The 16,838-nt window shown below is 44.2% G+C and overlaps 1 protein-coding gene across 1 annotated transcript in view; it reads right to left on the bottom strand.

Moving 5' to 3' along the window:
* Positions 1-14,461, bottom strand: part of MTMR12 (myotubularin related protein 12) — an 81,135-nt gene extending 66,674 nt beyond the window's left edge. The window contains exon 1 of the mRNA XM_011952580.1: positions 14,393-14,461. Within this exon, the coding sequence (XP_011807970.1) occupies positions 14,393-14,461 (69 nt within the window). The remainder of the gene's footprint in view (positions 1-14,392) is intronic.
* Between the last annotated feature and the right edge of the window lie 2,377 nt (positions 14,462-16,838).

Raw genomic sequence — 16,838 nt, forward strand, 5'->3', positions numbered from 1 at the left:
CATGTAAGTTAATACTTAATAAACTCCAGATACATATAGGAGATATATATATATATATCTCCTATTAGTTCTGTCCTTCTAGGGAATCCTAATACAGGCCAACATTCACTTTCTTGGACCTCCTCTTGGTCAAATCTCCCTTCTGGGCAGGGTCCTCTTACTTCCTTACAAACCCTGTGTTCCCTGGATGAGCTCTTCCACTCAAAGGTGTTTCAACAGTATAGGCTGATGACCCCTAAGTGGTATTTCACTCCAGATCTGCCTTCAGAGCTCCAGGCCTGGACACCTCAACAGCCTCCTGGCTACCTGCACCAGAATATGTCCCTCAGATCCTTCAAATTGACATTTCAAAATCAGCTCATAACCACCCCTTGCCAAATCTGCTCCTCTGAGCTCTGGTTCAGGACTAGCCACCCAGCTGGCCACACCAGAAACCTGGGAGTCACTCTTACCTACTCCCTACCTCTCACACCCTGTGCTCTGCTTTCTTAATAGCTCCAAATCACCCATGTCTATCTATCCCTGTGGTCACTCTGACTTTGAGCCACCATCATTTCCTAGCTCGCATGCTCCCGACTGCCAGTCACACTGCCTCCAACTGGCACCTACTGCATCCACTGGGACCACCCAACCCACTGTCTCCACTCCTGTCCATCCAACTCACTGTCCAATCCACTGTCCACACAGTTCAGGTCCTGTGAGGCTTTCTGTGGTCAAAACTCTCTCCATCAGAACACTGAGGTGCCCCTTTGCTAGATACCCAAACCACACTCTGTATATGAGTGTGGTTATCCATTTATTTATTTATTTATTTTTAAAGACAGAGTCTCCCTCTGTCACCCATGCAGGAGTTCGGTGGCATGATCTCCGCTCACTGCAACTTCTGCCTCCCAGGTTCAAGAGATTCTCATTCCTGAGCCTCCTTAGTAGCTGGGATTACAGGTGCCCACCATCACATCTGGTTAATTTTTTTTTTCTTTTTTTTTTTTTTTTAGTAGAGACGGGGTTTCACTATGTTGGCTAGACTGGTCTCAAACTCCTCACCTCCAGTAATCTGCCCTCCTCAGCCTCCCAAAGTGCTGGGAGTACAGGCGTGAGCCACCACATCCAGCCAAGCATAGCACTTTTCACACTGAACTGCAAGAGTCTCTGACCTTGTCTGTCTTGCCAACCAATGATACAAACTGAGGGCTGAGGCTGTACCTTTACGGATTTTTAGCCTCAACTCCTAGCATATAATTCCTGACAGACAGTAAATTGTCAGTAAGTTTCCTGAAAGGACGGACACATAAAAACATATAAAGAGACAATAATTCTTGATCCTGATATTATTCCTCAATCCTATGCACAGCTCTTGTGAAATTAAAGAAATTGCTCTATTAAAAATTCCTACCTAAGTGTATTAGTGCCAAGTATCACTGAACTATCGTCACATTCTTCCCTTAGCTGGCTTCCGGAAATACTTTCTGGTCTCACTAATAAGAGTAGAGGCATAGTCAAGGTCAGACTTTTAATTTGGAGCCTTCTCACTGAGAATACAGACTAAAGGCTGAATGCATCCATCCACTATCCAGCTGTAGGAAGCTAAAAACCAAAACAGGATTTGTTTCCTGAAGCTGATTCCCAGGGCTGCTGGTACCCCACTCCTGGCCAGAGGGCTTGGCTCCCTCCAAGCAGGCCTGACTAGCAGGCTCATTCCCCATGCTTCTGAAAGCATGACAGGAGGTAGCTTCGCTGCTGACCACAGCTCTATTCCACTAGCTATGTACTTTTGGCAGTTACAAGCAACAATTACTCTGACAACAAACCAAGAGAACAGCATCTGAAGCCAGGGAGGCAGACATGCAGTAAGAGGCTAACTCACAACGTCTGGTCTCAAGGTAACAAACCACATACACAAACCCAAATAGGTACCTGGTCTTTCAGGATTCTGCTGTTTACGCGTTATGCAAATCAGTTCTCAGCCCTAAAACATACAGGTTGAATATTCTTAATCCAAATATGACACTCAAAAGGAAGGGATTTTGGGTTTTCAGATGAGAAATATTCAACCTGTATTCATTTCAGAGGGCTACTTGGAAACTCCACAAAGCATTTCAGACTAAGCATCTATTATCCACAATGATATATGCCTAAATTAAATACATAAAAATATGTCATTGGAGCTTACTATGTTCACTTTCAATGTCCTATGTCACTTATCTTGACAACAATCTGTATGGTATTTTCATCCTCACTTTACAGATACAACCAATGAAGTGCTAAGGGTTTAAATAATAAACCCAGGTTCACAGAACTAAATAGATGGTAAAGCCAGAACTCAGTATCAGTTCTGACACCAGGCTTAGTACTTTTGAACTTTAAACTCTGTCTTTGTAAAAGTTTTATTAAGGACGGGCATGGTGGCTCATTCCTGTAATCCCAGCATTTTGGGAGGCCAAGGCGGGAAGATCACCTGAGGTCTGGAGTTCGAGGCCAGCCTGGCCAATATGGTGAAACCCTGTCTCTACTAAAAATACAAAAAAAATTAGCCGGGCATGGTGGCACACGCTTGTAATCCCAGCTACTGGGGAGGCTGAGGCAGGAGAATTGCTTGAACCCAGGAGGCAGAGATCGCAGTCAGCTGAGATCACGCCATTGCACTCCAGCCTGGGCGATGAGGTAAGACTGTCTCAAAAAAAAAAAAGTTATTAAGATATAATTGAGGTCAGACACAGTGGCTAACGTCTATAATCCCAACATTTTGGGAGGCCGAGGGCAGGAGGATCTCTTGAGCCCAGGACTTCGAGATCAGCCTGGGTAACATAGTGAGACCTTGTTTCTACAAAAAATGAACAAAACTACCTGGGTGTGGTGTGTGTACCTGTAGTTCCAGCTACTTGGAGGGCTAACGTAGGAAGGTTGCTTCAGTCCAGGAGGTTGAGGCTGGAGTGAGCTGAGATCACACCACTGCATTACAGTCTGGGCAACGGAGCAAGATCTTGTCTCCAAAAAAAGAAAGGAAAAAAAAGGTATAATTGGCTGGGCATGCGATTTACACTTTGCCTGCAATCCCAGTACTTTGGGAGGGTGAGGTGGTGGAGGAGTGGGGATTGCTCGAGGCCATGAGTTTGAGACTAGCCTGGGCAACATAGTGAAACCCTGTCCCTACCAAAAAAAAAAACTTAGGGACAATGACATGTGCCTGTAGACTCAGCTACTCAGGAGGCTGAGGTGGGAGGATCCCTTGAGCCCAGGAGTTGAAGGTTGCAGTGAGCTATGATCATGTTACTGCACTCCTGCCTGGGTAACAGAGGGAAACAATGTCTCTTTAAAAAAAAAAAAAAAAAAAAAAAAAAAGATGTAATTTACCAACCATATAATTCACCAAAGTATTTAATATAATGTTTAACAATATAAAGTATTGAAATGGTATTCAGTATATTCAGAGTTGTATAATCATCACCACAATCAATTTTAGCTCATTTTCATCATCCCGAAAGGAATATTCTAAGGCAAAGCACCTCATACCAAAGCTGACCTGTTATTCCCCACTTAATCCCTCTGTTTACATTGTACCCCTAACCCTAGGCAACCACAAATCTTCAACTTTTTTCCTATTACAAAGTAATACCCACAAATGTCCTTTCAGTTGTAACAAGTCTCCAGGGCAGGGGAACAAGCAATGACCTTGGACAATTCATTAGCCCAACAGCTAAGCAATACTTATTCATTTGGCCATTCTAAATCATTTTCTTCACATTTAGACGCAGATTTTTTCCTGACCTCAGGGTTTTTTGTTTTTGTTTTTGTTTTAAGGAAGAGAGTATCTGCTCATTAAGATGCAAACTAAATTCTTCACTCTGTTTTGACAGCTCATCATTTCTTGAAGCACAGTGAAAGCATTACTCATTTATGATTCTTAGCAAGGATCACTCTCACCAGGCATTTGCTAGGCCTTTAAACAATCCCAACACCTCATTAAACTCTCCCAAATAAATAAATAAATAAAACTAACGTTAGAAAATAAATGTTAAGACCCAAACACCAATATAAGCCTCAGACCCCACGGACCTGATCTCACCGAACAGCTAACTGGTTTGGTTCTCTTATTATCTGTGAACCATTCCCAGAGAGGGTCGGCAAGCTTGATGGGATAAGGACCTGCCTCAGGAAGCAAAAGGTCACACAGAAAAGAAATGGCTAGAGCCAGCGGCCTCCCAAATCCAAGCTAACGCTCCTTCAACAGAACCAGAAGCAGGCAGGATCTTGGCTGCGCCTTGAAAGCAGGTTAGGATTTGGATCAGTGGAAGGGGCAAGGAGCGTGGAGGGCTCTTAAATGGGAAGATGACACCATGAAGGCCACATTCAGCAGAAGGCTGGCTGTGGTGTGTGGGCATCTGGGGGTGGTGCAGACGGGGAGCAAGTGGGAAGTGGAGCGGCCAGTCAAGCTCTTGTGGTAGGTGGTTGCAGGCACCAGGAAATGCTAGATAGAAGGTGGCCATGGAAATACAGACAGATCACCACAGAGGGCCCCACAAAGGGCACAGTGGGGGCTGTGACTGGTTTGGCGTATGAGTGACTAGGGAAAGAAGGGTGCTGTTGGCAGAAGCTGAGGAGGTTCACTTGAAAGGAGAGGGAAGCCAAGCTGAACCGCAGGCATTAAGCTCTGGACTTCACATACTGCCCAAACCCCAAGTCCTCCTAGAAGCCCTTGAGACAGACGAAGATACTGTTACAGGACAGAAAGGAAATCCATGAAACAACTCACTGAAAAAGAAAACTGTGCAGGAAGGGAGGCCCTCTAGGTAGACTGTAAAGGTACCCATGGTGGGTATGGCACAGTCCTATAAGAGGGACAGCATGCCTGGCTCCAGACACACACTTCGAGTGCTGGGGAAGAACAATGCTGGAAGGAAATGAGGTCAAGTCTTGCCACAATCAGGACCTGCACTGGTGGCCCAAAGAACACACACATGAAAGCGAAAACACACACACACACAGCTGCAGCTTCTGGGGTGGTGAGGAATAATAGCAACTAAATAACATTTAATAAATATTCACTACATGCCAGGTACTATGTAAACAGCTTTCCATAGATTGCATCACTTAAGACTAACAGCAACCTTATGGGCCAGATACTTTTATTTTATTCCCATTTCACAGATCAGAAAACTGAGGCTCAGAGAAGTTAAACACCCGGCCCAAATTCACCATTAGCAAGTAGAAAAACTCTGTGTGACACTAAAGCCATGCTTTTTTTTTTTTTTTTTTTTTTGAGATGGAGTCTTGCTCTGTCACCCAGGCTGGAGTGCTGAAGTGCACTGGCACCATCTCTGCTCACTGCTGCAAGCTCCGCCTCCCGGGTTCACACCATTCTCCTGCCTCAGCCTCCCGAGTAGCTGGGACTACAGGCACCCACCACTATGCCCGGCTAATTTCTTGTATTTTTTAGTAGAGACGGGGTTTCACTGTGTTAGCCAGGATGGTCTCGATCTCCTGACCTCGTGATCCGCCCATCTCGGCCTCCCAAAGTGCTGGGATTACAGGCGTGCCCGCCACCATGCTCTTAACTACCACATTATACTGACAGTAAAGATTGTTGTGCTGGGATATGCACAAGTGCCAGAAAAAAGGTTGTCAGGTGGCAGTTATGGAGCTGTCACTGCTTTATGATTTAAGCTAACGGATGTGACTGACAGCAGCTGCAAAGACACATGGCATTGCCATCTGTGCCTCCCCTACTACCACCACCTCCAAAACTGCTCTATAAACATTAAGCTAGGGGAAGAGCTGGGAGTTAAAAGGCTTGGAGCAGGAAGAAGGCAAGAGGAACCAGAGACAGATGAGAGGTGCCCACAGGCTCACTAAGGGCCAGACTGATCTATGGTACAGCAGCATGTCACAGAAAGAAGGAATCCTCATAGAATCTTGGAGATACTCCTGCAGGTCCTAGCAGCACCCCTTGGATTCTATTCCTCAAGACTTCCCTCTCACTGTCACACACGTGTGCACATACCTTACATAAGGGATGGGGAAAGATGCCACCCAGTCCCAACACAGCTACGAGCTTTTCACACCCCTCTTGCCTGCCTGCTACATTATCCCCCTCCTCCGCACACCAAATCTCGCTTTAATGTCAACCTTTCCAAGACCTACACAGCTTTTCCACAAGAGTGGATGCTGCCTCAGGTTCTGCAGTGGGTCTTGCTCTGTGCCCCCAGAGCACCTGGGCATGCCTCCCTTGTAAGTAGGCAGCTCCAACTTCTGTGCAGAGAACCCTGGTGACCAGCCATCTCCCCAACAGAACGTGAAGCTCCTGAGTGCACAGACTGTTTCTCTGCATTCCTAATTTTAATAGTGCTTAGCAAATGGTAGCTACATAAAAATGTTGCTTAAATAACAAATCTTCCAGTTCAAGTTATTAATAATAAGAGCATCTAGCCACTGTTGAGTATCTGCCATGTGTCAGGTCCTTAGCTGGGTTTATATGGTTTATTTCTTCTCATCCTCAAAATAAGCCTGCAGGGAAGACACCTATACATGTTACAGATAAGAAAAGGAAGTCTCAGATAGGCAAAGTTACATGTCTAAGGTCACCATCAAGTGGCTAAGCCTGGATCAGAACTTTCCAAAATCAAAGTCTCTTCCACAATGCATCTTGTTCCCATCCTCAAACTCCTACTGCGGTTGGTTTATTCCTTAGCTGCTCCTCTGTAACAGGACCAGATAGGACAGCCACACCACACCACACTGAGGGCCTCTCTCATGCACCCCAGAGCTCCCGTATCCCTTCTCTGTCTGCCACCCAGATTGCATCTGCCATACTTATTGCACTCTTCGGGCACTACTTATAGGTACACCAGGTTCTTCCTGTCACCCTTTTAGCATGGATCATCTTTATTCAGCAGGTAGGAGAAAGTGACCTTTAAAACAAAAAGGGAAAAAGCAGCCACTTCTCTTCTCTGGAACGTAAAGCTGCATAAAGAGATTTGTAGGGGCCGGGCACAGTGGCTCACACCTGTAATCCCAGCACTTTGGGAGGCTGAGACGGGCAGATCACCTGAGGTCAGAAGTTCAAGATTAGCTTGGCTAACATGGTGAAACCCCGTTTCTACTAAAAATACAAAAATTAGGCCGGGCGCGGTGGCTCAAGCCTGTAATCCCAGCACTTTGGGAGGCCGAGACGGGCGGATCACAAGGTCAGGAGATCGAGACCATCCTGGCTAACACGTTGAAACCCCGTCTCTACTAAAAATACAAAAACTAGCCGGGCGAGGTGGCGGGTGCCTGTAGTCCCAGCTACTTGGGAGGCTGAGGCAGGAGAATGGCGTAAACCCAGGAGGCGGAGCTTGCAGTGAGCTGAGATCCGGCCACTGCACTCCAGTCCGGGCAACAGAGCGAGACTCTGCCTCAAAAAAAAAAAAAAAAAATACAAAAATTAGCCAGGTATGGTGGTGGGCGCCTGTAGTCCCAGCTACTCAAGAGGCTGAGGCAGGAGAATCGCTTGAGCCTGGGAGGTGGAGGATGGAGTGAGCTGAGATCTCACCACTGCACTGCAGCCTAGGTAACAGAGCAAGACTCCATCTCAAAAAAAAAAAAAAGAGAGAGATTTGTAGGGTAAGTGAACTTGAAGCTAAACTAGGCAAGTTGGGGGCTGCAGACTGATGACAGGTAAGTAGGTAGGTAAAGAGTAAGAAAAAGAAGGGCCAAGAGAATACACTGGGGCATCAAAGGAGAAAGCACAAAGTATAAACACTGAGGCCAGCCCAGGAGTCCCTCAGAGATAAAACAGCATACCTGCTGATGCCAAACAACTCATCCCTGGGATCTGGGTCCCAGATTCCTCTCTTTAACTAACAAGATACCCAATACTACAGACTGACTGACTCGCTAGGGAAAGTGCTATTCCCAGTGATTTGCATAGACAGGAGGCAAATATTCATGGGGAGACCAAGAGTGAAAGAGAATCATTACTGCTCCCAAGTACAGGGACACATTGGGAAGTTAATCTCAAGAGATTCAATTTTATGTCTGGAGGAACACAGATTTTTTTATTTGAAAAACAGGACTCATTCACTTCAAGTATTTTCAAGTACTTCAATACTCTTAGCAAAGGCCAGGCGCAGTGGCTCATGCCTGTAATCCCAGCACTTTGGGAGGCCAAGGTAGGTGGATCAGGAGTTTGAGACCAGTCTGGCCAACATGGCGAAACCCTGTCTCCACTAAAAATACAAAAATTAGCCGGGCATGGTGGTGCACGCCTGTAACCCTAGCTACTCAGAAGGCTGAGACACCACAAAAATCGCTTGCAACTGGGAGGTGGAGACTGTGCCACAGCACTCCAGCCTGGATGAGAGAGCAGACTCCATCTCAAAAAAATAAACAAAAAAACAAAAACAAAACTCTCAGCAAAAGCAAACAAAAACAAAAACAAAAACAAAAAACATCGTCTGAAACAGAAGCTGGCAATCTGTCACAAGACGAAGGTCATCTTCAACACATTTCATCATTGTGGCCAGGGCTTCCCTTGCCCCCACTCATACATAAGCCCTATCTTACAGCTGAAATCCCTCCCTTCCCAAAACAACTGAGGTTTCACATGCCACCTCTGAAAGCCTGTGCACCAGCCAAGTCTACAGGAAATGAAGGACAGGGTATGAGACGGAAAAGCAATGGCTATTATTTTAGGAAAAGCATTTAAATGTGAAATCAAAACAGCATGGTTTTACAACTGCCTTTGAAATACATAACAGTATTAGTTTCAGAGACAATTTGATTTTATTTATGCTAGTTATGATTTTACTTGATTTGATTTACTCATATCTTTTTTTTTTTTTTTTTGAGATGGAGTCTTGCTCTGTTGCCCAGGCTGCAGTACAATGGCACAATCTTGGCTCACTGCAACCTCCGCCTCTGGGGTTCACGCCATTCTCCTGTCTCAGCCTCCCGAGTAGCTGGGACTATAGGCGCTTGCCACTACGCCCGGCTAATTTTATATATTCTTTAGTAGAGACAGGGTTTCACTGTGTTAGCCAGGATGGTCTTGATCTCCTGACCTCGAGATCCACCCGCCTCGGCCTCCCAAAGTGCTGGGATTACAGGCGTGTGCCACCACGCCCGGTCGGATTTACTCATATCTTAAATGAACCACTAAAGAGATGTGATAAATGGACAAAATTGAACCTTTGAAGAGAGACCATTAGAAGTTAGGAAAGAGGGGCTGGGTACAGCGGCTCACGCCTGTAATCCCTGCACTTTGGGAGGCCAAGGCAGGTGAATCACAAGGTCAGAAGTTCAAGACCACCCTGACCAACATGGTGAAACCCCATCTCTACTAAAAAATACAAAAATTAGCTGGGCATGGTGGCATGAGCCTGTAACCCCAGCTACTCAAGAGGCTAAGGCAGGAGAAATCGCTTGAACCCGGGAGGTGGAGGTCGCAGTGAGCCAAGACTGCACCATTGCACTCCAGCCCAGGCAACAGAGCAAGACTCCGTCTAAAAAAAAAAAAAAATTAGGGAAGAGGGAAGAAAAATAACTCCACACAATGAAACTAGCAAAATGTCAAAGGCCAAATGTTAATAATGAAAAAAGTCAACAACTAAGTCTTCCTATTAGGTTGGAATTTTAAATATAACCAAATCTTTTGCAAATGTATAAAGGAACAAGGAAAAGAAACTTTGAGAGATAGTGAAAAATTTTCTAAGAAAGAGTTACCACACAGTGAACTTTCCTGTCATTCCTGGCATGACAACATGGCAACAATCACAACAAAATACTCCCCTTTTATTAATACCTTAGCTGGGAGAGATTTATGCACTCTTAAGATTAATGATTAAGAACTTTCTGAAACCATCCAAGTGGCTCTGATGAAACTTCTGAGTAACAACAGTAACAGCCCACATCTCTTAAAGGTTAACTACATGCTAAGTATCCTGTGCTAAGGACTTTACATGCATAATGGCATTTGATATTAATAAATGTTCATATGTCTATTATATAACATGGACATATCATTATTCCCATTTTCGAGGTAGAAACATAATGAAGCTTAAAGGAACTGGCATTACAGCTAGTATGAAGAGCTACTGATAAGCTCTTGCTTTCCTTAGAGTTGCGATACAGGAGCTAAGCAAAGGAGAATAAAGGAAGGGTGAGGCCCTGGTGCCTTTCCATCTCTCCCAGCACTGTACTCCCTCCCAGAATCCCTCTCTATATCCACCTCCCCTATTCTTCCTCCTAAAGCCAACAGGGGATTAGAGGTTAAAAGAATTATTTCAGTTCAATCCTGCCTCCCAATCTCAAGAGGTTTACTTCAAATGATTCATTTTGAAAGCTTACAAGACATTTTTACATAGTACTCATCCATCATAAACTTGATTCAGTGAGAATAAACTCAGGGTGCTAGGCTGAGACAACTTTGGCTTATCAATGTTGCTGAATTTGTAGTTGATCAAAACTCCATCTACCAGGGATGTCTACTGCTGCTTTTTTATAAACCTCATGTAGGCCCCCACAGGTGGCAACTATGTGCCCATAGTCATCCTTTGTCATCCTAACAAAGCCAAGATCTCAGCTTGAGCCCTTTTCAGAACCTGCATGTTCTCTTATCAATGGCTGCAAACCCACTGCCCTCTTTGTCATCTCAAAGAAAAAAAAAAAAAAAACCATATCAGAAGTCACAAGCACAACTTGATGAGAAACTGAGAGTGGGTATTTACTGGAAAAACAACTTAACCTATATAATCTACCAATATGGATCAAGCATAACATCTTCACACATGACAATCACATGTAGGCTATAAATTTTTACACAATTACAAATGCAACCATAGGCCGGGCGCAGTAGCTCACGCCTGTAATCCTAGCTCTTTGGGAGTTGAGGTGGGCGGATCACGAGGTCAGGAGATCAAGACCATCCTGATTAAGACGGTGAAACCCCATCTCTACCAAAAATGCAAAAATTAGCCAGATGTGGTGGTGCATGCCTGTAGTCCCAGCTACTCAGGAGGCTGAGGCAGGAGAATCGCTTGAACCCAGGAGGTAGACATTGCAGTGAGCCAAGATCGCGCCATTGCACTCCAGCCTGGGCGACACAGTGAGACTCCGTCTCCAAAAAAAAGAAAAAGAAAAGAAATGCAGCCATATGAGGTGCATACTCACGAACACAGACATACTTAAAAATGGAATCATTGCTTTGGTTAAGGTACCATCATTGGCACTTTCATTTTTCTAACTTCCAAACTCTGCACTTTACTATATTGTCTTTATCATAATAAGGTATACATTTTTTTGTAGCAATAGAAAGTTTTTTAGCCCCTATGACACTGGAATTTTCTCTAAAGCATACCATCACATAGGGTGGTTTAATATGGAAGAACATCCAACATCCTGTTGAGGATGTTTAGAGAAGGATCCAGAACTTTAAACTTCTAAATATGGAGTCCCCACAGCCTGAAATTCTGATGGCAGCCCTGATTTTAACGTTCCAGCCGGAAGTAGGGTGCAGAAGTATCTGCTCTTAGACAGTGGCTGCCCATGTGGCAGCTGTTTGATCAGGCTGCAGGAAGCGCTGCTTGACAGAGCCTCATGATGCTTTCTGAGGCTCCATCTGCAGAAGTTGTGTGGTGTTGGATAAGACTCAGGGAGATGCTGCAGGAAGCACAGGCAGGAGAGAAAAAGCGGAAGCTTTGGACAGATCATCAGGCTAAAGCCACAGCTAAGAAAGTGACCATTTCAGGAGGGACTTTTAATGTCTTCTGATAGCCTACCAATGACATTCAAGCTCAAGGAGAAAATTCTGCAATTAAGAAATTAGCTGGGTGAGTTCTGGAAGATTTTAAAAAATTAGTTGAGAATGGAGAAAAGGTTATGAATTCTTTTTTTTTTTTTTTTTTTCCTGAGATGGAGTCTTGCTCTGTAGCCCAGACTGGAATGCAATGGCATGATCTCAGCTCACTGCACCCTCCACCTCCTGGGTTCAAGCGATTCTCCTGCCTCAGCCTCCTGAGTAGCTGGGATCACAGGTGTCCGCCACCACGACTGGCTAATTTCTGTATTTTTAGTAGAGACGGGGTTTCACCATATTGGCCAGGCTCGTCTCAAACTGCTGACCTGTGACCCACCCGCCTCAGCCTCCCAAAGTGATGGGATTACACGAGTCACCACTCCCTGCCAGGTTATGAGTTCTTAAAAAAAGAAAGCAAAGGATCTAGACTTTGTTTTTGAAGTTATTTTTCCTGCTAGGACTAAGGCAGGAGATCTGTTTAAGACAAGTCAATCTCTTCTTGTTATCATCTATCTGCCAGACATCAAAGTTAGTGGTCCAACAAAAACCATCCCAATAATTTCATCTGTTCGGTAAATTGATGTATCCCCACTCAATACCTAGAACAATATCTGGGATACCACGGCCGGGCACAGTGGCTCACGCTGTAATCCCAGCACTTTGGGAGGCCAAGGCAGGTGGATCATCTGAGGTCGGGAGTTCGAGACCAGCCTGACCAAGATGGAGAAACCCTGTCTCTACTAAAAATACAAAATCAGCAGGGTGTGGTGGCACATGCCTCTAATCCCAGCTACTCAGGAGTCTGAGGCAGGAGAATCGTTGGAACCTGGGAGGCAGAGGTTGTGGTGAGCCAAGATTGCGCCATTGCACTCCAGCCTGGGCAACAAGAGCAAAACTCCGTCTCAAAAAAAAATAATAAAATAAAAAATCTGGGATACCGCAAGTGCTGAGTAAGTATGTGCTGAACTAAATCAATTACATCTTTTGAAAACACCAGCTCTAGAGATGAAAACAACCAAGAGATCCCTGTATCTGCTCGGCAGTTACCTGGTTGACAATCTAGCAAAAGCCAAAAAAGAAATTGCTACTAGAGAACACCACTAAGGAACGACTCTAGTGTGCAAAGGCTAATCATGATATAAGCATGTTTCACTAGTAATATTCCTTACGTTCATAAATGTAAGGATAAGAGAATGCGCCCCGAGGTCAGACTGCTCTAGTTTATATCCTGGCACATACTCCATGACCTTAAACAAGGTACTCAACTTCTCTGAGTCTCAGTTTCCATATCTAAAAACAAAAAAGATGGGTAATAATAATATTCCCTTCATGAAACTTCCTGAAAGGGGAAAATGAGATATGCGAGTTCCTGGAACCCAGAAGTACCTAACAAATACTAGTAATTATTCATTTTTATTTTGTATATACCCACAGTCATATCTCTGGGAAGACTACAGGATCATATATTCACTTCTCCTGACCAAAAGAAATGGCCTAAAATAAGAACTAGGCAACAGAATGCATTTTTTCCTGAGGGATAAGTGAAAAAATTAAAAAATAGCTATTAACACCATATATATATTTTTTAAGTCTTCTCAAGCTTCATCTCTCTTGACTTTTCTTCCCACATCTATATAAAACCTTTCCTGAGCTCCTGCGACCCTTGTTTAGTACTGGCACTGCCGGCTATTAGGAGAGAGTTTTATCTCTGTTCTGCAATAACAATGTATCTGTGGGCAAGATATTAAACTTTACAGGGCCGCAGTTTCCACATCTGTACAATGGAGGGTAAGTATAATGGAGGCAGAGTATATTATCTTTAAATTCTCTGCCAAAGCTAAAAATCCACAAATAAGTGCCCATTAACTATTATTAGTTCATTCAGGCCCAACACTGACCTAAACTCTTAGAAAGTACATTTTAGCCCTATTTGGAATACCCACAAAATGGGTACAAGTACAGCCACCCTCTGAAAGCTAAATTTTGCCTAGCCAGTTTAAAAGGCCTAATTTTAAATGACATTGTGGGATAGCAACTGGCATGGAAAGATGTTTACAATACACACTTTTGGTGAAAAAGGCAGATTACAAAATATGATCAATAATATTAATCCCAATTTGATTAAAAAATATATATATACCTACACATATATCTGCTTAAAGTGTACAGAATACACTCCGAGTTGTTTATGTTTATAATCTTTCTTTAAAAAATGTTTTTGCGGCTGGGCGCAGTGGCTCAAGCCTGTAATCCCAGCACTTTGGGAGGCCGAGATGGGCGGATCACGAGGTCAGGAGATCGAGACCATCCTGGCTAACATGGTGAAACCCCGTCTCTACTAAAAAATACAAAAAACTAGCCGGGCGAGATGGCGGGCGCCTGTAGTCCCAGCTACTCAGGAGGCTGAGGCAGGAGAATGGCATAAACCCGGGAGGCAGAGCTTGCAGTGAGCTGAGATCCGGCCACTGCACTCCAGCCTGGGCGACAGAGCGAGATTTCGTCTCAAAAAAAAAAAAAAAAAGTTTTTGCTTATCTGTACCTTATTTTTCTATAAAGAATGCTTATGGCTTCTGAAATAATTCAAACAGGTGTTTTATTTAACAAGAAAGATGGATTTGGTACCCAAACGATAACCATATCCCTCCCTAGAGCAGAGCTCAGCACCCGCAGGTCCCCCAGAGGCACCGACATCCTTTGCACCCTGTGTCTGGAGTTGGGCTGGAGTGGGGGTGCTGTGATGTTTTCAGGTATCAGTCATCAGGTACCATCAAGATGGCCCCAGATCGCTCCCTCTTGTTCATCTCAACTTTCAGAGCCATCAGCTGCCCACTTAACTAGCTTTACCAATTTGTAACCCTCTGAGCAGAGTTTTCAAAACATAATCAAAGGTCCTAAATTATGGTTTAAGGTTTTAACTGTCACACTCACTGATTTAGAATAATCAAGGATAGAAGAATCCACTTTACTCTGGCAGCAATCCAATTTTAAAAGTCAGAGTTAACTACCAGTCCTCATTTTATGCTGTCCGATGCCAGTCCTCTCTGATCACAAGGAAAAAAAAATAAGCTCACCATGTTTAAAAGCATAATCTTAAAATACTTTATCCAGTTAAGCACTTTTATTTCTAACACAAAGTGCTGACTCTTAACAGATTCTCTGGCATACTGAAGGTCACCACTGCTGAACCTATCTGATCAGCCAAGAACAAGCTTATCACCAGGTACAGGTATCATTACATCATAAGGTGTAAAGGTTGTTCTGGCAGCTCAGTCATCCACCAACAAACAGGTGTCTAAGAAACTGAGATTTCCCAGCTACCAAAACCCAGACAAAGAGATAAGCAACAGTTGGCTGGGCGAGGTGGCTCACGCCTGTAATCCCAGCACTCTGGGAGGCTGAGGTGGGCGTATCACAAGGTCAGGAGTTCAAGATCAGCCTGGCCAATATGGTGAAACCCTATCTCTACTAAAAATACAAAAATTAGCCGCACGTGGTGGTGAGCGCCTGTAGTCCCAGCTACTCGGGAGGCTGAGGCAGGAGAATTGCCTGAAGCTGGAAAGTGGAGGTTGCAGTGAGTCAAGAGCATGCCACTACACTCCAGCCTGGGTGACAGAACGAGGCTCTGTCTCAGAAAAAAAAGAAAAGAAAAAAGAAATAAGCAACAGCATGACATACACCAAGGCAGTTCAGAGAAAGGCAACATGAGGGAAAGCAGGGTAGAAATAGGAGAGGACAGTTCAGAAAAGTGTCCTGAGGAACTCCTCCCACTGGGTAAGCCAAGAGAAAGTTACCAGACCCAGAGCTCTCAGAAGCACATAAGCCATGCCTTGATGCTGCTCACCTGTATTTCCCATAATACGATTACCTGGCAAAATCTATATACTTAAAAATACATTGCCTTCTCACCCCTTCCTACCCTTATCTTTTTTTTTTGAAATGGAGTCTCACTCTGTCGCCAGGCTGAAATGCAGTGGTGCAATCTTGGCTCACTGCAACCTCTGGTTCAAGCGATTCTCCTGGTTCAAGCGATTCTCCTGCCTCAGCCTCTCAAGTAGCTGGGACTAACTACAGGCACGCACCACCACGTACAGCTAATTTTTGTATTTTTAGTAGAGATGGGGTTTCACCATGTTGGCCAGGATAATCTCGATCTCTTGGCCTCATGATCCACCCACCTGGGCCTCCCAAAGTGCTGGGATTACAGGCGTGAGCCACCACACCTGGCCTTACCCTTAACCCTTATCTTTTAAAAAACCATCCACAATTTAGGACAGAGCCTTATCCTCCGTTACAAAACATGTTTAGAGTCAGACTACAACAAAAAGACATAGTGCATGCACAGCATATTTTAATGCAAGAAAACAAAACTGCCAACTATAAGGATCTGAAAAATGTGACCACTTCAGGCTTATTTTGGAGCTGAACCACTCCCCTTCCCTAATTATCCCTCAAAGGAAATATATCAGGCACTGTGGGCAAAGAGGGAAACATGTCTAATTACAACATGTGCACTTGGTGGATGAAGAATTTGAACATTCTTGAACTCTGGCCACATTTCAGAAGACTTTCCACTTGTAATTTAATTTCACTGAAGAGAAAAGTTTAAGGATCAGCTGCACTTCAACCAGGGCTCTATCAAAAAAAGACACAAAGAATACCCGACAAGGATAGGCAACCAAAGCAAAAATGAACAAATGGGATCACATCAAGTTAAAAAGCTTCTGCACAGCAAAGGAAACTATCAACAAAATGAAGAGATAACTCACTGAATGGCAGAAAATATTTACAAACTGTCTATCTGACAGGGCATTAATAACAAGAATATGTAAGAAGCTCAAACAACTCAATAGGAAAAAATCTAATAATCCACTTAAAAATGGACAAAAGATCTGAATACACATTTCTCAAAAGAAGATATACAAATGGCAGGCCGGGCGCGGTGGCTCAAGCCTGTAATCCCAGCACTTTGGGAAGCCGAGACGGGCGGACCACGAGGTCAGGAGATCGAGACCATCCTGGCTAACACGGTGAAACCCTGTCTCTACTAAAAAATACAAAAAACTAGCCG

The sequence above is a fragment of the Colobus angolensis genome, unplaced genomic scaffold, assembly GCF_000951035.1.
Source record: "Colobus angolensis palliatus isolate OR3802 unplaced genomic scaffold, Cang.pa_1.0 Scaffold341, whole genome shotgun sequence".
NCBI classification, from domain to species: Eukaryota; Metazoa; Chordata; class Mammalia; order Primates; family Cercopithecidae; genus Colobus; species Colobus angolensis.